Here is a 22,487-nt window from a genome sequence, read left to right as displayed (position 1 = left end):
AACGATTTTCCAATTTTAGCTTGTGCTGCGAACGAGTTTACCGTGTCGCATGAAACTAATTCACTGCCCGGGAATAAAATGTATGTGGCGCGCCTAAAGAAGTTTTCACTTCAAAAAACATGCAGTGTCTCTACTAACAATTTATTTATTAATAATTACAGCGTATTTACAAGTTAATGTTAAAATAATAAAGTTAAAACCGTACTAACTAGGATAACAATAATTTACAAACACTTTCTATATACAAAAGCGAAAATAAAATAGTTTTCGAGTATTTTCTATCAGCTGGTTCTCTAAAATTATGACTAAGTAAATACACTTAATTAAAACATAGTAAAAAAAACAATAGGAAATACAAATTTATCACTTCGAATCAGTTGACTAATAACATTCCCATAAATCTTAATTGTCCTTTGTGCAATGTAACAAATCAAGTGAACAAGTTATATGCAAATTAATACAATAAATAAGTAACAGTTAAATTATAGCACGTAGTCTTCATCCTGGTCTTGAAGAAGTGTTTGAAGAAACTTGCATCAGAGATCCCACTACGCGAGATCCGGAACCCAATAAGGACTGGAATGAAGTGGCAGCACCCTACAAAAGCAATTAATCAACACTATGGTATTGCATTTCTTTGCGATATTATAATGTATTAAGCTGCTCCAAGGACTAAGCGTCGAGAAAGAATGAATTGCAAACTCTGGAATAGAAAAGAGATATCGAAAAATGGCGGTGTATTTTTTGGAAAATGTGTGTACCACTTGGAGCAGGTCTGCGAGAGTAAGAAAAGCAAATTTTGGAAGGATTCGTGCGAAGCATTTGCCCTTCTTACTGCAAATACGAGTAAATGGCACATGCGAGATTCGAGAGATTAAGATTCGTTAAATGGTGGTCGATGAGAAGACGAGATGAGTTTTGAGTGAGTTATTGTGGCGCATGCTACGAATAGTTTACCATTTCTAACAAATCCTAAACGTTACTAGTCGCGCCGCTAATATTCGTTATGTTCGTTAAAACGAATCTAGAACCGAAATAATCGTTCAAATTTGCTGAACCGCTTGAAAATACTCTTGTAAATTGGTGTGCTGCATCCTGGAAAATACAAGTAATAGGTAGTAAAACCAGTACTAGTTTACGAGAGTTGAGAGAGGAGTAGCAAAGTTCGGATTTACCTGTAGTGCAGTTCCCAAAAACGAGGAAATCGCTCTGGTGACGTTGACAGCGGCGTTAATCAGCTGGCCTCGAACTAGAGTGTCCGAGTCTTCTATGCCCGGAACTGGACGCAACTTGACGGGAGGAAGAGAGACTCGCGGTTTGGTGGTCGTCGTCGAGACGAAATCGTCGTCGACGATGCTGTTGCTGACGCTTAGGGGGATAGCTGTAGTGGACTTGGCCACACGAGTTTTGGTGGTACTAAGAGGAGTGGTCTCTCTAGTTGTGGTGCCAGTTGTTCCAGCAGAACTGACTTGCACCCCGTTTGAACCTATCAAAGACTGGAGACTGTTGATTGACGAGAAGTCCAGATTTTGGGAGTTCTTGGGGTCTTTCTGGATCTGCTCGAGCTGTTTGATCAGCTTCTGTATGTCTTCTTGCGACAAAGAACTGACGATATTTTGTCGTGGTGCTGGTGTCACGACTGGTGTGATATGGGTGGGTTGGTGCGTCAATAATTCTTCTGAAGTTGGTTCAGGCTTGGGTTTAGGTTTTGGTTTGGGTTTAGGTCTAGGTCTTTTTGTAGTAGGTGGAGCTAGGACGTTGAGCAACCAGTTCAAGCTTTGCATGAGAGGACCTGGCGCTCGTGTGGTAGGTTTAGGTTTGGGTCTTCGGGTAGTTGTAGTGGTTTGACTGTAAATGTCTTCTACTATTTTGGGTGTTGTTGGTCCAATTCCTTGTTCTTTAAGTAACGCAGCCACGATGGCATCGTTGCTTTTTCCATATTGAGTAGTCAGGGTCGAAGGAGTTGCAATGTTCAGTTGTTTGACCAACTCTTCGAGACTTTGTTCATCTGAAGGCGCTATTTTCTTGGCTTGACGACTTCCTTCAGACGATAGAGTCTCCGAAGCAACAGTAGTAACTTTCTCTCTACCCTTATCGCGCTCGACAGCCAACGCAATTATCTAAAAATATTTCAATAAATCAAATATTTCTGTTGTCAACGCAAACTTACCCTATTAGCCAGGTCATTCTTCTCGGTTGTAGGCTTCATACCAGCGAAATTCTGAAAGACTCCGTCACTCAAACAGTTACAAAGTGTCGACTCCACTTACCAAATTAGTTAAAAATGCTAGTTGTTTCAAAATTGCAGCTTGCTCCATCTCCAGTTGTGCCAACGTTTCTAAATCCTTCTTCTGCTGCTCCGTTAACTTCTTAAGCTTCTTCGTAGCACTAGTACTAGTAACTTTCGGTGCGGCAGTACTCCTTCTAGCATTTCTTGCACTGGCACTGGCAGTACTGGTCGGAATCGTCGTTGTCAAAACTGTAGTTGTAACTGGTAATGCAGTAGTTGTAGGTGCAGTACCTCGTCTCCTAGTACTTCTAATCGTGGTACTAACTGGTAACGTCGACAAAAGCGTGGTAGTTGGTACGGGTGTCGTACTAACCGTTCTTGTAGTACTCGCGGCTGCTAAATCACCACTGATTGTGTTAATACCGATTCGTGGAGTCGTAGTAGGTTGCACTCTATTCGAGATTGGTGTTACAATAGTGATTGGTGACTCGGTCGTCGACAATCTTCTCGGACGAATTGTCGAAAACAGAGTGGTCAAGAATGTCGGGAAGAACGTCGTCGATGGGAAACCAGTAGTGGTTCGGAAAGTTGTGGTGGCAGGTTGAGACAATGGCAGTACTGTTGTACGTTGTCTTCTTGTTGTTGCGGTAGCAGTGGTCGTAGGTGGCAGGGTTGTAGTCGTGGAGGCAGTTGTAGTTGTAGGAGGAGCTGTTGTAGTTGTAGGAGGAGCTGTTGTAGTTGTTGGAGCAGCTGTTGTAGTTGTAGGAGCAGCTGTTGTAGTGGTTGTTGTTGGCTGTTGAGTTGTCGGTAATGAAGATGTTGCCAAGGCAACTGGATCATCTAGAATTCTGTTGGAAAGAGTTGGAGTTGGCAGTGTCGTCGTCACTGGATTACTCTGCAATAAATGCAAGTTAAAAAGAGGAATCTGCAATCATGGTAAAATGAGATTTAAAATGAGAGTTTATCGTGAACTTTCAAGCGGTAGTACTGTAAGAGAAGAATGTGAGTACTTGTGAGAGAGCACATAGTTATTTTGTTAGCAATCTTCTCAGTTAATTTACGATGTACGATTTTTTTTTATTACGTCTATTATTGATAAGAAATATTAGACAAGATGAGTACTACAGTACTTTAAAATTCGTAATTCTTGCCTTGATTACGTCAAAAGTATACGTCGGACTGGTGACAGGTTTCCATCGAAAAACTATGTTTGTTTTGTCTTTAATCTCGTCAGCATTCAAAACACGATTGGTCTAGTGAAGATCGTACCAAAATATAGATTGATAAAGACAGTTTTGAAAGATTTTACTTACCTTTGGGTCGACGTCAAGAGTCTGGACTTTACTAAGATCGGAGATATTTATGATGCTATTAAAAGCTTGCACTGTCCTTCCGTTCAAGATTTCTGTCAGAGTAGGCAGAGTGGCAGTGGGAGCTGTGCTAGATGTTGTAGTACCAGGAGTCGTAGTAACTGCTGCGACTGGTGTACTACTGCTACTGATAGTGGTGGGAGAGGTGCTACTTTCGTTTGTGCTGCTACTAGTACTACTAATCGACAACGGGTTTGCTTGAACCGTAGGTACGGTACTACTAGGTGTAGTTCCGGTGGTTGTAGTTGCATTATTTACAGTACTTAACGACAATGGATTTGCCACAAGAGGAGGAATTGTATTTTGGTCGACCTACAAAAAGAAAGCTCTGATTTTTCAGTACTCGACCAATCACGTCAAACCCTGCTTTGATGGTACAGTGTTAATGGCATGATGTGTATTGTTAGATATAACTGACAAAAATGAAGAAACTCTTCTTTGATGAAAAACGACTAGGTTTCTTCACTTTTCTAAGTCACCTGAACTTACGCTAACAAATTTAGTGGTGCATTTCTACAATAAAAGCGTGCACAAATTAATACACTCACAAGCTACGGTATGTACATACATACAACACATAAATACAACTGACTGAGATCAGGTGACCTGTGAAGAAATGAAAGAAGCGGCGAAAGCCCAAGCACCCAATAGTTATTGACAATGAATACCGTTTGAAGATTTTTATTTTCCGGTCGGCTGCCCTGGTCGGGTGTTACTTGGTTACTGGTTATTTCCGGTAAGGGTGGAGGGTTTTCGCGCGTATCGAATCCGCTTACCCTTATAACAGGTTCCATTGGAACAAAGGAACCATTTGGGAACTTTCTCACTATAGTGTTGTTAGGGTACACGCCAACAATAAGGAAGGGTGTATCTTTAGTCGGGAATCTACTTGGTCGTTTACGCAATACAGTATTGTTATTTAGAACGGCGAAGATGAAGTAGTCTTTGTTTCGGCTCGTCGTTGTTTCAATTGAGTTTTGGACAGGGTCCTGAACTATGTTCAAAAGACGTCCGGAACGACCCGACGACCTTGGGGGTGTATTAGTCGATGAACTGACAGTGCTAGTTTGATTAGATTTCTCGGGCGAGCCCGTCGTATCGATTTCGTTAGATGTAATGTCCTGAGTTGTGTTATTTGCAGCGGTAGTAGTCGGAGCCAGAGTGGTAGTAGCGGCGGGCGTAGTACTGGGAGCTAACGTAGTACCGCCAGCTATACTCAAAGGATTAGGACTGGCAGCTGTGGTAGCACTGGCCGCCGTCGAGCTCGGAGCCTCTGTGGTGCCAGCAACTGTCGAGCTCGAAGCCTGTGTAGTACCAGCAACTGTGGAGCTCGGAACCTGTGTAGTACCGGCAGCTGTCGTACTAGGTGCCTGTGTAGTACCGGCAGCTGTCGTACTAGGTGCCTGTGTAGCACTGTCCGTAGTAACTGCAGACAGCGCAACCGGATTGGCTACTGTCGTACCGGGACTGACAGTGGTACTGGGAGCCACTGTCGCACCGGCAGTTGTACTAGGAGGCAGTGTCGTACCAGGCATCTCTGTACCACTAGCAGCCGTCGTACTGGGAGCCTGTGTACCACCGGGAGCTGTAGTACTAGGTATCTGTGTCGTGCTAGGTGCCTGCGTAACACCAACAGCTGTGGTACTCGGAACCGTCGTAGCGGTACTACCAGTTGTGGTGCTCGGAACCGTCGTAGCAGTACCAGCAGTCGTGGTACTCGGAACTGTCGTAGCGGTACCAGCAGTGCTGCTTTCCGTACCAATTCGACTCTCTACATTGACTGTTTGAGTGGTTGCGTTACTATCAGCAGAATTAGGAATAGGAGTAGTAGTTTGAAGAGGAGTTGTGCCCTCAGTACTCGACTGAGTTGTTATGACAGTCTCTGGAATATTAGTTCTGCCCGGAATAGTTATGGTGGTACTTCGAAAATCATCTGGGGTTATTGCATTAGATAGATCATTAGCAGAGAAGATAGACACGCTGCCTGGACTTACTTCGAAATTGACTAGTGCCGGTATTGTTGAAGGGAAGGCAAAAGCTGTTTCAGTATCAACAGCGAGTTCGGTAGTCGGTAAAGTGGAACTAACTGATAGTGAAGAATCAGTAGTGGACGGAGTTGTTGAATCTATCGCTAGACTAGTAACACCTGACTCGATAGAAAGAGGAAGTGGTGCGAGTTCGTTTGCAAAATCTCCAGGAGTGGTGCTGGTTGAGGAGGCTTCGCTCGAGGTGAGTGTGGGTGATGGTGTCGAAGTAATCGCGAACGGAGTTGTCGGTGCTTGTGTGCTCAATGTCGTGATTGTTGGAGTTGAAGTGTATCTGACCGTGGTGGACTCCGGAGGTTTTGATCTTGAACCCAAAGACGCACCACCTGGATTTGGAGACGTGAAGAGTTGATCTGTGGTCGTTGTTGTGCTTGGTACTGTTGTCGTGGGTACTGTTGTGGTGGTGGTGGCAGCGCTAGTCCCAACTACGTAATTGGTGGTTTTCGGTGTGACCACGACTAGTTGTGTGGGGTGTGAGCTTGCCGTCGTCGACGTTAGAGTGTTCAGAAGAGCTAACAATTTACCTATGGTGCGCTTTTGCAGGGTTTGTTCATTCGAAATCTCATCTAATACAATCAAAGGATTCACAGAAGTGCTGAATTGTGCAGGAAGCGTTGATTTAGTCACTCTAGTGATAGGTGTGGTGGACGGAGAACTAATTGTATTAAAGTTTGTACCTACTTGTTTCGATTTGAAATTTTTACTATCCGTCGAGTTATCAACTTGGATAGCCGACAGAGAACTGAGAATTCTTTCGATGATTGTTGTGGGTTTCTCGCTAGTCACTGTCACGACGGGGATTTTTTGGGTGGTCTGGGTTTTGTCAAGTTTTGTCGATTTTTTTGTCGCCAGTTTTAAGATGGCGGACTCTTTTGTCGGGGTTTCTGTTGTGGGTGTCGTCAGTCTGGTCGGGTGGGGTACTTCGGTCGTGGATATGGCTGTTATCGAATTTATTATTCTTTCTATGATCGAAACGGGTTTTTCCGTGGTCTTGGTTTGGGATGCTGATACCTTTGGGAACAGATTTGTCAGTTTTGTTTGTGCCGCTGTTGTTTTGCCAATTTACCAAGGGACTAGTTAGGTGATTTTCAGTAGAGGAAGCGAGGTATTCTCCGCTAACTAGATTTGCTGAAGGTACCGTATTCACAGGGTCATCGAAACTGATTACCTCCACGCCCAAATCTTTATCTTGGAATGCCGATTTTACCTGCAAACGTTTCCACATTAAACCCTCGCCTGGGAACAGGATCTTTGGAACACCACGCTCCAACTGGTTAATAAATCAGCAAACAGCGTGCAAATCCTCGTATTTACATACTCAAGTAAATAAAAAAGAACAGTCCTGTTTCTGATGCTTTTATTATAAAATATCGTGTATAAAATGTATAAAAATAAAATAGTACACCTCTTCTTAAAGCTATCTTAAGTAGATACAAGATACCTGTATTATATTTATACTTTTATTACTGGCAAGTTCTCTCACTCGATGGATGAGAAGAGGTAGCTAGGTCTCTTAAATTACGGCCAGATAAGTATAAATATCTGTACATGTACTTACTGTTACCAAACCGACACCAGTGATATATTTTTTTTTGTCTAGTGTTATAAAGTAATGTAGAAGAGAGGTGGAAGCAGGTGATGAAGCAGTGAAGACACTTCTCAGTTTAAGCGTGAGAAAGACCAACTGTATTCAATATTTTCTTCTTCTGGCCAAACATATTCCTTAAGCAAAGATAAATTTGTTAGAATGGGTGCCAAAAGTTGATTAATGGTTGATCTGATTTAAGTCAAGGTGTACTATTTCGAATCACGTGATCACTTGCCTTGTCAAGGATCACTTCATCACTGGTTGCTAACTTACCGAAGTGGTCGGCGGGGTAATGGTCGGTATGGTTGGCAAATACGCCGGGGCGTTGGTGCTGGTCCGAATCGCTCCTCTCGAAGAGGCGTCGTTGCGATATCTCGAGCTGTACCGGTTGTGTTTTTTCGGAATCGGAATCTGGAGCAATTTTTATATTGTCACTTGGATATTTACGCAAGTCCCACTTTTACCTGCGCCGTGGTAGTACTACTACCGCTCTTGCTCTTCGCGTAGCTTTCCTTGTTCTTTCTGCTGCTGTACAGTCCTCTGGGAGGCTTCGGCGAGAATCCCCTGGTCGGCCTCACCGAACTGGCGGTCGTCGCTTCTTGCTCCGTGTTGAACTTGGCGTGGAATCGGTGGTCTTTGGGCGGCGCAGCCGTGGTGGACCTGGCGACGACCTTGCTCTTCCTGGTGGGCCTGGTGGCCGTGCTGTGGGAAAAGCGGCGTCTCGTCGGCCTCGCAGACTTCGGGTCCAGTTCGTTTTCGGAATCCTCGAGCTGGCAACATATCAGTTAGGCGAAAAATCGTTGCGATATGGTGCTCGTTTCTTTACTAATCAAGCGTTCATTCGTATTAAACTAGTTTCGCGAGAACCACTTTCTCTTTTAAAAGTACCACACAGTACTAATTTGAGTTTACCTGGCGGCTGGCTTCCGAAGTGGTGGCTTGAGTCGTGGTGCTGGACAAAGAGTTCACGACCTTCTCCGTAGTCTTCGTGATTGTCGGAGATGCTGTTACCACACGATGCAGCGGCCTTGACTCCTAAAACACAACGGGTCATTGTTATACTATTATTTCCAAGACAATGCTTACTTTTTTCTGTTTCTTCGCCTGCAACAACGCTTTAAACTGTTCCGGATAATTGTCGCTATCGTCGATCTCTTCCTCAGAACTCGTCAAGCCCGATTTATTCTTCTTGACAGCAGTCAAATTCACTTCTGATTTTTTCACACCCCTCGATGTAAACCCAGGACTCTCAAAATTGGTCCTGGGCAAGAGTTTCTTCCTAGTGACGGTTCTCTTCGACGTAACTTCCGTCACTTCCGATACCACCGACTCCTTAATTACTGGTTTTACCGATTTCTTAACTGCAGGCTTAGTCGTCGACTTAATCGTCGATTTAACAGTCGGTTTAGTGCCTTGCGTTACTAGTTTATTCGTCTTCCGCCTTTTGACACTCGACTCGGTTCTGGTTTCCACAACTACAGACTGCCTCGGGGGCTTCGGAGCCACTTTAACATCATTCTCGGTAGCGCTAGTTTCAACTTCTTCTGCAGAATTGAGATTGCGTCGTCTCGACACCAACTTCCTCACAGGTCTGACAGTTTTGGTTTCTCTTTCAAAAAGCGGTAACACCTCTAGTTTTTGTTCATCTATCACAGGCGGTACCTCTCTAGAACGAGACCTCAACCGACTTCTTCCAGTTGTCACCTCAACACTTTTTCTACCATTAGATCTGCGCGGTTGTGGCAAATCAATCGTGATTTTCTCAGGAGCTTTTTCTTCACTTCGTCTAGTCCCTCCTGGAATCTTTCTACCAGTACGCGAACGCGATGGTAATTCTACTGTTTCAGCAGCACCAATCACGGACGGTCCTCTGGTCCTAGCTTCAGCACCAGTGCTATCAGCTCGTCTTCTTGATCCTCTGTGCACTGGTCTACTAGGTGCAGGTGTTGCTATGCTTTGCTCTTCAGGTTTTCTCGTCGCTCTACTTCTCGAACGAGCTCTTGAAGCAACAGTAGGACTAGGCGCAGCTCCTCCATGACTCCTCGATCTTCCATTACTTCTTCTCGTGGTTCTAGACGTTATAGGAGTTGTGGTTTCAGGTTGACTCCGACTGATTTCGTTATCAATCTTAGAAATTTCACCAGAAGTCAGTTCCGACGCTGATGATTCCAAATTGGTGGAAACAGTTGATGATGATGGTTCTGACGAAGAAGTAGTATCGACAACACCAGTATCAACACTCTTTAACGCCTCATCTAGACTTTCGGTGGTTGCTGATTGGAACAAAGCGTTAGAGGATGGAGCGTTGTGAGCTTCAAATTTATTTTCTGTCAGTACTCTAGATTTTCCCGATTTTCTGAACGGTTCTATGGGAGTGTCATCGACGACTTCCTCGACTTCGTAGGTTTTTCGAATGGGGGCTTCAGTGTGTGTTTCAGGTCGTCTCCTGGAGGTCAGTCTTCGACCGGGAGGGTCAGGACGTTTGTGTTCTTCGACTTCAGGAGTATCCGTCGTTACTGTAAATCTTGCTCTGCCTCTTCTAGCGGATTTGGGTGGAGATTCATTTTCAGAGAGTAGTTCAGATTTCTGCAAGTAAACAGTTTGGTGATTTCGTACAAGGTCGCCTTGACAAATCTGTTATTTGGCAAAACATTGTTCCGCTACGTTAGCATTCAAAGTCCATTTAGTTTACGTAGAAAAGAAAGTTAATAAAGCAATTTAATTTGAATTTTTATTGGGACTGCACGTAATTTCTCTGATCACATCAGTTGGAGGTTGGGTGGGTATGCAACGCCCATGTCGAATGTGGAGCTGGGTCTAATCTTGACCATCACTAGCTTTTCCGCTGTACGGAGCGAATCGAGGACAACGATTAGTGTAAAATCTCTTAGCAATTTTTGTACTAAATGTTAGGCTCTTGGTACAACTAATTGACAACCTTGATTGTTCATTTAAGAGCGTTTCAATCTGATTTGCGAAATCCGATTTGAGCGACCACTACAGGTGGAAAAAATCGTTCCACCACATGTGAAAGACAAGACCGATCACCTTGTACCTGCCCGGATTTAAATGTCAACAAGTTCTGTTGTTTATTATTCCGGTGTGGCGGAGAAGTTGATCGCAAGTGGCAAAAACAAGATTCGGTGTTATAATTTTTGGCGAGGTTGATACAATACCAGCGCGAACAAAGAACGAGATCTCGAGTGCCATTATTGTTCAGCAGAAAGCATAAAATTGTCGATTTTAAAAATACACTTGTCGAACCACTGCGTGGAACTAGCTATGACCATAGTAAATCCGTTTCGCAAAATACTCAAATCGGAGCTAACCTTTCGGTGCGTCAAATCTCGCCTAAATATCACTCACTCTGATAACAATCTAAATTTTCCAACGGGTTTGTCCCCGGTTGCGCCACCATCCAGTTCCTCGACTCTTGAGACAAAGCATCGAAGGCCGAAGAACGGACGAATTGTCCATCCGCAATTACGGGTCAAGTGGCGCAACTCTAATTACTCTTCACACTTAATCAATTTTGGTTTTAATTGGCGATAACCGCAAGCCACATACTTGCGTATTGTGAAAGTTCGGTTTGCTAAAGCTCAAAAGGCTAGAAAGTTTTGGTCATATTAATCGAGTTTATTGTGCAAGGGCGGCGATTTTATGCAAAAGCGAATTTCCTTAATTAAAATTATCGACGGCTTACGTAACTCTAAGTACCTTTAATCGCTTCATTTCGAGAGAATTTTGTCGCTTTCTACGCGTGACACAAGATCATCGCAGTTTCTATTTTCCGCGTGAAAATCCCCATCTCCACCTACGATTTGATACACTTTCATTCCATTACGCAACCCACTATTTTCAAAATAACTAATTGTCCGACGTAATTATTATTAAAAATCCGACATAACAGTTACGCAACTAGAAAATCTGCAATTCGGCCAATTTTCTTGACGGACAAACACGAAAAATTCGTTTCGTAAGTCCGACTCTAATTGAAGGCATCGCAGAGCAGTTTTTAACCCATTTCCGTTGCCCATTCTGATCCGGGGTGGTTCCATTCCCACCGTCAAAATCCCAAATGTCAAGGATTACCAAAATTGCGCTTTGCAAATTAATATAATTAAGGGCAACATATTTCAGCGTGATTCACAGTAAGTGGGTGCTAATCTACATACACCGACATTTACACTTATGGGTGGTGGACATAACTTCATTTAAATGACCACCTCGGCGCATCTTCTTAATTTAATTGAAAACTCGCGTATTTAACATTAACAATTTAATAGTGACCGCAATGTGGGTTCATGGGATACAAGTGAAAGTAGCTTTATGTACGTCCAAATACTTTGTAAATTATGAACTGACATACGCTGACCCAATTGGGTTTGTTTCATTTCAACTATTTGGGGTATTCTGCAAGAGAACTGATCCAAGGATGCACACGATTACTTGTATCTTAGATTGACAAGACTAATTACTCTATTAAAATAAGATGTAATAGGTATGTGGTGTTTTTGCAAGTTAATTAAATCAATAACTGTAAAAGTCGTCGAGTGTAAGAGAATGAGCGAGGTTAGGAGAGAAGGTGAATTGCATTTAGTTTACAACTAGGATTACACTACTGGATAATAGTAAAAACGATAAATTCGATAATTTATTGTTGTAAGTTGGGCAATCGAGTCCAGAAAAAACTGTCACAGCTCAAGGTATAAAATGTAAATGGAATTTATTTTTAAAAGTTGCTCAATCTGGTTCACATTTGTGCGAGTAAGAATTTTAAGTTTAGGAAATTAAGAAATGTTAGGTGATGAAAAACAGTTTTTTAAAATTGTTGTAGTACAATCTAGACAATTATGTGTCGATTGATTAAGTCAAACGTTTTAATTAACTGCGCTGTAATTATGGTAATACCTACAATTTAAAAAAATATGTTTTGAATGGTTAAGATAGTTTAAACGAGTGTTGCAATTGTGTATGAGTTATGATGAAAGATAAATAGTGTTTTTGTGATAGAGGAAAATACAAAGGAACTTCATTTCATGGAGTAAAGTATTGTAAATTAAAAAGCTTGGCTTGTAAAATTATAAATCTTGTTATTAATTGTTGCTGTGTTGTAATCTTTGTGATATTTTTTTATGGGAAGGGGAAATGTTTAGTTGCACCGAAAATGAAATGAGAAGTTATCCGTTATTTTTAAATAAAAATGTGCTCACGTTGATAATAGAAAGGTGAGAATTGATTGTTAAGAATCGTTAGACAGCCGGGCTATAAATTTTAAATAACGGAAAGGAAAGTGACAAGAAGCACGAAAAACAAGGCGGTTCCAAATTAGGTGTTCCTTGAGGCTTTGCATAGAAATTTTGTCTCTAGTGTCAAAAGGAAGCAAGTTCCCAAAAATATACAGTCTGATTTTGAAAGTTCTGCAGATATTTTAATCTGAGGTAGTACGTGTTAAAAGAAGGCAAAATAACCCAACTTGCCTTATACAAATGCTAATGGTTTACAAGAGACTCAAAGAAATCAGTTCGTTTGGAACCGCTGAAAATTTTCAAATTTGGCGGGCAGTTCTGATGCACGACTAACTAAAGTGTCAAGTTTTTCCATTAGAGTTTTTCTGTCATTCAAGGTTATGTTTGACGTTTATCGTTTAAGTTTTTTGAGTTTCATCATGAATCTTTGATAAAATTTGTAAAGGATGCTAAAATAGTGCCTGCAACTTATTTAGAAAACAACAAAGGCTTAAACAACAAAATAAAAAGATTGTAATTGTGAGTAAAAGCATAAAATGAAACATCAAAGAAGTTGCTCAAAATCAAGAAAACCAAACTCGATTCAGAATGCCTGTGTTTTGACGAATTTCCTGAATGGCGTTTTGAACTTGCAGTCAAACTACAAACTGAGAAATTCCCAGGTGAATTGCAAGACTAGTCACGATGCTATTTTGCTATTTTTCAATTTCGAGTTTCTTCTTTTCCAACTAAGATGCCATGTTCTCATTGGCTTCAAAGATCGCGCTCATTCATTTCGAAATCGCGAAGATGCTGTACAACGTTTACAAAGATTCGTGCATTGAAGTATCCTTTCAGGAAACGTTTCACGGTAGACTTGCTGTGCTAGCTCTGAATGTCCACGGGGTTCGCCATAGATCAAAACCCTATCGGTTTTCTCCAAGTTTCTGAAAGCTATTTTTTATTTAAATTGTGGTTAAGATTTGGTTCTTGTCAAAGTGACTTCATTTTGAATTAAATGACAACAAAGAAAGCCTACTATAATTTTTTTCTCATTTCTTCTAAACTTTTTTTGAAAAACTTTTAGCCTCTTTTTCTCGAAAAATATTAACATTTCTATAAGGCATTATTGGCTCAATCATTACCTACCACTGGTTAAAATATCTGCACAACTTTCAAAGTCACCCTGTATAAAAGCAGCGTGAAACAATAATGAAAAAGTTCAACAAGTTTTCCTCAAACTGAAGTGTTATAAATATGTCCTGTGTTGTTTTAAGAGGTTAGGATAGTTTGTGGTGTCATGATTCATGAAGTGTACATGAAAATAAGTTAAAGCAGTAAAGAAGCAAAACGAAGAAATTTGGATGAAAAAATTCAACATTTTTTTGCCAAGCTGAAAAATATTCTTCTGCGCAGCTTTAACGAACCAAGACAGTGCTGGCCTTAAATATTTAATTAATAAATAAAGTGAATTTAGTAGTATTCGTATTTTCGTTGGAAACAAATTGCTTTCAAACGTTATGCACTAAAGCATTTTTTTATGTAACTACACTGCAATTATGATATTCAAATGTATGCAGATATGTATTGAATAACGTTCTAGTTCTGAAAAGAGAATGAATAATAACTGGATAAATAAATATTGTTGTTAAGTTCGCCATTATAAAAATCAAAGTGGGACTTTGTACTCTTATAAAAAATAATACAGGACGAAAAGAGAATTTCTGATTATCGACTGTTTTAATTTGGTCACTCATGTTGAAAATTTTTAAAAATACCCAAGGATGGTGCCATAGTGAATCGGCAACTGTTTTTTTTTTCTAATTTATCACTTTTAAAGAGTACCAGTTGTCATCAATTCGTATTGTCATCATTATTGTTGCGTTATTGTTATAGTTTCCACTTTTATGGAGAATAAAGTGAGAGAAAAATTGTAATATCGTTTATGATTGAAAAACTAAGAAAGACAATGGGTATTGTTATATTAAAATAAACAAATTAAATAATTGTTTAAAAAAATAATTAAGACGGCGTAAAAGAATGTCTTGTAATTTACTTCTTATAGAAGATAATGAGAAAAGTTTAGTTACAGATGGATTAATACATTTTTATTTTAAAAATTGTATTATACATATCATATTATTAACACACGCAGATATATTTTCTGATCACATCTCTGTTTTATTCCACAGGAAGAGAAATTTTTGTTGCGGCTTTAGTTTTATTAGCAACAAAAAACAATAATTACTGAATTATTAAAAAAAAAATTGTAGTCGTTTACTTCCGCCGAAGAATCTATCTTTACTTAGTAGGTACTTCTATTTTATCTACTTTGCTTAAAACCCACTGGTTGATTTATGTGCTTTTCGAAACGTATCTGCGCATACTTAAGTTAATGCAATTTTACTAGACATAAGTGCTCAATAAATTTCATTTTAATTTTTCAGCGAAAGTAGCTTCACTCTTCGACTCCCAATAACTCGTATAATAAAATTCAAATTTTAAACAAAATTATACCGAAGTGTGCAAACTTCCTCATTTTTTACAAGTCGCAACATTTTATTTTTATCCACTTATTAAGTCCATCGATGCAAACATGCAAGTACACATTCTTAATACCCAAAAAATGCAATTAACGTTTTTAATTTATCTGTTCAGGGTTTCGGTGATCTTTGAATGCGATTGCGTAAAGATGTTCCAATATTTTAAGTTTATGTTCTCGATCAAATCCAAAATGTTAAACTAATTTCAATTAGTTTCAGGGCTGTTCAGATCATATGTTAAGGTTCTAATTCGGCAAACATTAAATGTAATTTATCTTTTACATTTTATGCAAAAAAAGTGAGTATTGCAGCAAATCGTTTGTTGAAATAATCTACACAATATAACATCGAAGAAAAACGATATGAAAACGGTCTTTTACGCTTGTGAGTAAGAGATTTGTTCTTTTTTAATGTTGTTCGGACAGTTGGTAATTGAATTCTTTTTTAAAAATTTTCTTCTTGATTGGAAATCGGCGACGCAGTCACAAAAATTCTTGTGTTAAGACGTGACAGTATCAGAAAGTCAACGGCTGACCCAGATAGAACAAATTGACACCGGATCAATATTTATCCTTGTCTCAGTAAAATCTGATTTTCCTGCAGCCAATCCGTGTGACATTTGATGCTGTACGAATTTATGATTCATTAAAACAACAACAAAATATCACTTTTTCTATTGAAAATTTGAAAGTATAATAATTCGTGTTGGTAATTATAAACTGGGAAAAAAATCATTTGCATAGGTCAATCTGTCACATAAGAGACGCCGAACGTTTGTCAATCCTGATTGTGTTTATGTAAATGTCCGAGGAAATTTTTCGAAACTATACAGCCTTCACACAGGTTTAATCAGACCGGTCACGACAACGCCCTTTATTGTTAAAAAAGTCGTCAAGTATAGTTGAAGAGTGTAACGGCGACCGTTTAATTATGAACCACAAATTACCACCCTGCACTGTGTAATAACGATTTTTCTACGATTTTCTAGCCAAGGTGTTGTTTAAGACTTCACGCTTCATTGCCTCGTCTAAAAATTGACATTTTTGTTCCGAGCGGTGGTCACAAAGTGAAAACTCGATGCGACAATACTCGGCTCGAATTAACGTGAAAATACACGATTGTCATCTGACAATTGTTGCAATTATGTGGTCTTAATGATATGACTTTTATTCTGCACTGTTTCATTTTCTAGGCGACATTATCCGCTAGAATAACATATCAGAGCGAATTCGTGGAATTGTTTGTAAAAAATTCACAGCTTTTGCCAGCAATTAGTTTATAGTCAAGGCTGGCGATTAGAATGCAGCGCCTTTCAATAATTACCAATACCGATAACTTTGACGTATCTGCAAGTGGTCGAACATTCCCTACGAGAAAACAAAATTTCGGCACGACTGATTCACACGAAGAATCCAAACACTCTCGACACGACCATAAATTAAGGATTTCTTCGGTGGACATTTTCTCTAAAATTCCGATTCGTTATTATACCGAAATGCATATCGGCGAAGCCACGCCGTTTCAGAAATCGGTGAAAGTTTACTTATCCTTATTTAAATCGTATCAGCGAAGTGTAAAATTTTAATAAATATTACGGCAAGTGTCTTGCCAGGATCTGTATCAATCCGGACCCGCCTTTCATTCGTCCTTCGCAATAAAATCGTTGTGTGCAACTAGTTTTAATAATATTGTTCAAAATCGGTCTGTTGCCGAGCGTGGAAAGTGAATTAGGGAAAAATCTTGTCGGAGAAACGAAGAGAAATTTGCAAACGCCAGATATGAAATAATTTAGATAAATGCGTGCTAATGCTAATTACAAACAACGGATAAGAAAGTGATATTCGGACTGACATAACTCATGCAAACGATTTTTTTGTAATTTTCGTAAAAAATCGCTCTCGGTTGTGTTAAGTTGTTAATTTGGAGCAGGCTGGTGTTAGAAAAAGTGTTACGACATGTTATCGAATGCGTATCTGAGTAAACTACAATTCGCTTTCAAATTTTGCTAATGTGCTGTTTTGTCGGAGCGAGAGCGCCTCAAGACATTTTTCCGAGACTAATTTAACTTTAATGCGATTTCGTGACAGCAGCTTAGGCCTTCAAAAAGCGTGCCTTATTAATTAATCTAACGAAAAACTAACGATGATTTAACGTTTCGTAAGGAATTTACATTTTATGTAAGGAGCTCGTGTAATATTCGCACGCTATTTTTATATTACTGGGATGACTCTCGAAGGCTTTAAGGACTTGCAGGACTTCACATCATCTTCTCCAGACTTCTAACCTCTACGCAAGATAATTTCTCTTTACTCATTTTTATTTCTATTTTCTATTTTCACCGCTGAAACCGACATAGATCAATAATCATAAGAAATGAACGTTTTATTACTCTTGTTTTACATATTCATATTCTTTTTTTATTTCGGTGTCACAATGAGCATTTTGTGACATTGAAAAGTCTTGCGCAAAGTTCAATCCAATCTTGTAGCATCGATTCTAGTGATTGTTAAATATGGGGTTGGTATTGATAGTAAATGTCAGTGTTAAATGTGATGTCATTTGAATCGGAATCCATGTTTTGGATCAAAATAAACTATTAAGGCGGTAGATTATTATTGTAACAAAATGTAGGAGACAATTTGAAATTTAATTATCAATGAAATGGCATTGCTTCATCAATACCAACCCAATGCCTTTAAAATAAAAGTCACTAGATAATTATTTTATACATCAATTTTAAAAAAATTAAATTTATGAAGGCGAAATAGGAAAAATAACACTCTTTCTACAAGACATGTTGTCTCGCTCGACAATAGACTGTCTTGTGCAACTCGTAAAGAATCACTCTTCTTCCAAAAATGTTAAGTTGAAAAATGTTTATTTTTCTATGATAAATAAAGAAAGGAAGAGCTTTGTATAGTTTAAGTATTATTGGGTATGGGGTTAATAAACTATTACACAACTGATAACAACATAAAAATGTTTTATTTTTTATTACAAAATATCATCTAGATTACCATAATGTTCTAGTTCTGGACAATCCGGATTGAAAGTTTAGATCCAAAAATTACTGATTTACTAACTTTTAGCGATTATTACGATTAAAAGATTTTAAATCCGGTTTACAATAAAAAAACAGTCGTTAACATTTGAATTCTAAATTTCATCAACAATCTGCCAATCACAACACAAGATTTATATTTAATTTTTTTCATATCTTAATCTACTCGAAATATAGCCAAGATGTTGACAAAAAAATAAGAAGTAATTCTTAACACCCAGTACATTTGATGCACTGACAATTTTAATTTGTGACTCGTGATGATTTAATTGGTTGCCTCAAACCAAGATAATATCTTTATTTACCAAGACTGACATTTCCACCTTCACTTGACTGTTGAGCACACTTACACCAAATATTAATTTGTTATTGGCAATTAGCGAACTGGTGTTAAAATCCAATTAGTGTGATTATGTGTTTAAGTATAATGCCACATAATAAGGCAAAACATTTTTTGGACAAAATGCCAAAATAATGATATAACAAATCAAATGACGCCATAAAATTTCCAAAATAGTAAATTAAAAGTCGAAAACTTGGCTTGTGGAAGTTGTAATACCAGTAAGAAAGAACCTCTGACCTTTCCAAATTAGATTGCAACATTAAACTGCGATTAAAGATTGGAACAAATTGGACAAAGATATCTGACACCATTGTGCTAACTGAATGGTTTATTTTAGATTTTCAATGGGATCAGTTTCTTGTCGTAAAAGTGACTTGTAGAATTGTCTTATCTTGAGGTGTTTCGAGAGAATGTCTTGGTAATTCAGAATAGAACAGCTACCTCAAGTGTGTACTTTCAGTTCTGGTCAGACAATCTTTACACAGTAGTATTCCAATAAGAACCGTAATGGTACACGTCTTTCGTTTAGCATAACAGATGTCCTTTAAGGCAAATACACAAAAATGGATATTTCCTAAGCTACATATTCAGACATTTCATTCGTATCAAGGCTATCCAGTATCTGGGAACAGTCTAAAACTGTCCGAGATATGTCAGAGGTTCTAGCAATTGTTACATGAAACTGGAAACTGTAATTCCAACAGTTTTACAATTTTGCAAGAAATCACTGTACAAACCAGAGGCTTTCTTCATTAGTCAGAAAAAAAAAGGCCAACGAGCATGCAAAATTTCTGATTTGGCTCAATTCACTTGTGACATTTGTAAATCGTAAATTGAAAAATTTTGAGTCACGCTGAAATGACAAATTTTCTGACCATATGGTACTAAAGAGATTTCAACTTGAATAAAGAGACAAAAACATGTTATTTGCAGAACAAGTAATTAAACCGTGAAAAATTTGCAGACATTGTAATGTACTGCAATAAATTACAGTTCTCGGTAACAATTACCGTAATAGTAACATGACAGTGCGTTTAACAAGCATGCAATGCTAACAGCTCTCCTTACGTGATTTTTTAATAATTAGACGTAACAAATTTGTAATTTAAATAGATCAGACGCAGTTTAACCGATTTGAGGAACATAAATTCTCGATTAGTCTGGTTTCGTGGTAACGTTGCGGTGACCAGTCTTTCCTGGGTTCTTTTTCAACGAGTTTACTATTTTGTAGGAAAAGACGTAACAAGTGATTATTTAATTCCTACAATAATCGACAGAAAGTAGATTTTATAGAGTGTAAAAATTCCGACAAAATGCTCTACTTTTGTGCTGAAAAATGTTGCTTGACCTAGAGACTTTTGGAAACCTTGGACGTAAGGCCACAAATTCGATAAATCAGTTACTTAACACTGCTCACTCAAGTTCAAAGAACCAAACAGTCGATGTGAATGTCCATATGTAAAATGTCAGACGAAAGTGAAATTGTATAGATATTAGAAATTACAACAGTCTGATTGAAAGTTTATGGGCATGTCGCATTATTGTTTTATAATCGACTCGGTTAGAAATCTGATTTTAGCTCGGAAAAAATGCTAACATGTCTTTGACAGACAATTGACTCGCGCACAATATGAAAATTATGCAAAATTATTCCTGGTCTTATCTTAACGTGCAGTGAAAGTTTACGTAAGAGTCGCCACCGAACAAAAAGATTTTGTTGCGTTTGCTTCTTACCACGGATCTCCTCTGGGCGTCCGCACTCAGAAGACAGAAGAAAACCAGCAGATAAAAAACCTTCATAGTGCACTATTGTCGACTGTCACTATTAACACCTCGCGTATGGCATTACTGGATTTGCGAAAATTGGTGGAGGCGCCAGTTTGTTGGAGCTGTTAGCCCACGGCGGCACAGGGGCGTAATCCTGGAGAACACTCGGGCCGTCACTGCAAGAACATCGCGACAAGACACCGGCTAACGCACTGAGACTGTGAATGAGTAAAAATTTGTTGAAAGAACCTGAAAAAAACTGTATCACCGGTTTCCCTCTCACCTGCTTGCGGTGGCCAGCAACGGCCTTTCTCCTTCTGCAAAGGCCTCCCCCTCTCGTTCTGTCGCGTTCACTTGGTCAACAGACTGCATGCTCATATTGCCTCTGAGATAACATATGCACGGACAAAATATGCGAAAATGAGGAAGATGCACTGGTGCGAACGAGGAAGAATCAGTTGTTGGAGCGCCCACGAGTGGGTGCGTGCGGCCTACCAGGAAGACAAGAGCGCGAAGGAGTCGACTAATGATATGTTAATGATTTGAGGGGCTTGTGGTGAATTTCCAATCAATTTTGAACACGCTCCGGTGGATTAAAACACGAGGAAACGAGAACAAAGATAAGTGGAGGCGACACGACGAGGAACTAGAGAGGATGTGAGAGACTAAGGAAAATCGATTTACTGGTGCAGTTTTCCGGATTGTGCAACTGGTTACGTCTACTTGATACGAGGATCAAGTGGGATTGCAGACTGCACAAATTTCGGATTCTTTTTGGAGTGTCTTCTTTAAATGGTAGAGAGAAATCTGAACAATGCATCGTTTATTTTTAAGAAACTTGACAGCGTTCTCTCCTCAGTTTCCAATATCTAAACTTTCAAATTTGATCCCTTTATGAATTTATGTAATCGAATGCATTAAAGCTGGCTCCGACAAAGTCGAACCTACACATGTTTCGTTAACTGTTCTCACTTCACTTGACTGTCTCACCTTTGTGTTTTATGGTCTCGATGTTTATTCACTGTAACTAAGACTAATCCAGGTGATGTCGTTTTCGTTCTAGACGAAAATACGAATTTTCACTTTTATTGACTCACTTAGTGTGGCATTTTAATGCGTTGCAAATTTTACGAGTAGTTAGACGCACGTATAAAAAAATCAAACACAGTTTTGTGTTTGTGCAATTAAATACCAAATTGTTACAAGATATTATGTAAATTGGATTTTCAAAAATTCAGCACAGTTTTCTGTTTGTGCAATTTCGGGTGAATACTAGGCTGAAGTGGGTGCAATAAATCTGTCAAAAATTAATACATTTTGCGATAGTTTTTCGAAAGCTGGACCGGATTTATGTCCTGTTGAGATCTGCTTTGTTTCAAAGTATTTTTAATGGCTAGCATTGACATTTGAAAATATGTCGGCAAGCTTATTTAATAATTCATTCATAACATTATTTATGGCCACTATTTGACAGCAGTTGCCTTCCTAAGTCCTAGTTTTTTGACAACAGATACATGCACTTCTATCCAGGTCAGTAGAAAATAAATCACCTAAAAGTTCTAGATCCAAATTTTATTTTCCATTGAAAATATTCATTTCATTTTTTTTTTCGCGCATTGGTTAATCTCATAGATTTGATTGACGTGTTCTTGAAAAAATAAACCATAACATTTGGTCAAAAGCATTAGAGATCTGTTATTTTTCCTAATTAAGCCTGATAATGGACTGGCCTTTCACTGTTGTTTTGCAGCAAAAACAGATGTTTACAATTAAATTATTTTCGTAAAGGTGTGTTTGGTGGGTAACGATTAATTTTTTCAGCTTACGTTCATAAATTAATTATAATTACTTTATTTACAATATACAGACGAGCAAAAAGTAAAAAGCAATATTTAATAGCTTGGAGATAAAATCAAAGAAATAATTACTTGTTTTAGTTTTTTTATTCTTTGTAGACGAGGATCGATAGAGTGACCATCTAGGTTTCCGGATCTGACATCCCTTGATTATGTCTAAGGTCATCTTGAAAGTGGAGGATAGAATTGAGCAACCACGATCAAAAAAATGAAAGCAAACATATTCAGGAAATAGTAAAGAGTCTTTTTAACATTTGATTAAAAGTAAAGTGCGTCCTTACGGTGTTAACAATAATTAAAAAAAGAAAATTTTATTGAAGAATGTATTAAGTAATATTGTTGTTTTTTATTCTCGCAACATAAAAAGAGGTAAAGGTTTTAGAAAAAACAATGATTAATCAGAACAAATATACCTATAATTATTAGGAATTTATTATGGCCTTGGCCAAATTGCTA

General features: G+C 38.7%; 1 protein-coding gene across 6 annotated transcripts; it reads right to left on the bottom strand.

The window, feature by feature from the left end:
* Positions 1-127: 127 nt before the first annotated feature.
* LOC138133687 (mucin-2-like) lies at positions 128-20,578 on the bottom strand. Of its 6 annotated transcripts, XM_069051624.1 has the most exons (15): positions 20,459-20,578; positions 20,143-20,393; positions 8,320-9,819; positions 8,146-8,268; positions 7,698-8,003; positions 7,507-7,644; positions 6,712-6,852; positions 4,269-6,656; positions 3,544-3,912; positions 3,382-3,483; positions 2,271-3,125; positions 2,171-2,221; positions 1,176-2,120; positions 958-1,095; positions 128-597 (listed from the first exon to the last, which is right to left on the bottom strand). In XM_069051624.1, the coding sequence occupies exons 2-14, from the start codon at positions 20,206-20,208 to the stop codon at positions 973-975; spliced, it is 7,107 nt and encodes a 2,368-aa protein (XP_068907725.1). In that variant the 5' UTR covers positions 20,209-20,393; positions 20,459-20,578; the 3' UTR covers positions 128-597; positions 958-972. The 6 variants fall into 6 exon arrangements, with proteins under 6 accessions (XP_068907725.1, XP_068907728.1, XP_068907729.1 ...); XM_069051627.1 differs by lacking the exon at positions 20,459-20,578 and having other exon boundaries at positions 4,377-6,656; positions 20,143-20,425; XM_069051628.1 differs by lacking the exon at positions 20,459-20,578 and having other exon boundaries at positions 5,595-6,656; positions 20,143-20,424.
* Between the last annotated feature and the right edge of the window lie 1,909 nt (positions 20,579-22,487).

This window comes from Tenebrio molitor, chromosome 6 (assembly GCF_963966145.1).
Source record: "Tenebrio molitor chromosome 6, icTenMoli1.1, whole genome shotgun sequence".
In the NCBI taxonomy this organism is placed as follows: Eukaryota; Metazoa; Arthropoda; class Insecta; order Coleoptera; family Tenebrionidae; genus Tenebrio; species Tenebrio molitor.
This window is presented reverse-complemented; position numbering and strand designations above follow the sequence as displayed.

Coding starts and splice junctions, on each gene's coding strand:
- LOC138133687 (XM_069051624.1), bottom strand. CDS start 20,208: ATGAAGGTTTTTTATCTGCTGGTTTTCTTCTGTCTTCTGAGTGCGGAC. Junction 9,820..20,142: donor ACGCCCAGAGGAGATCCGTG/GTAAGAAGCAAA, acceptor GTTTACTTGCAG/AAATCTGAACTACTCTCTGA. Junction 3,484..3,543: donor CTCTTGACGTCGACCCAAAG/GTAAGTAAAATC, acceptor GATCTTCACTAG/ACCAATCGTGTTTTGAATGC.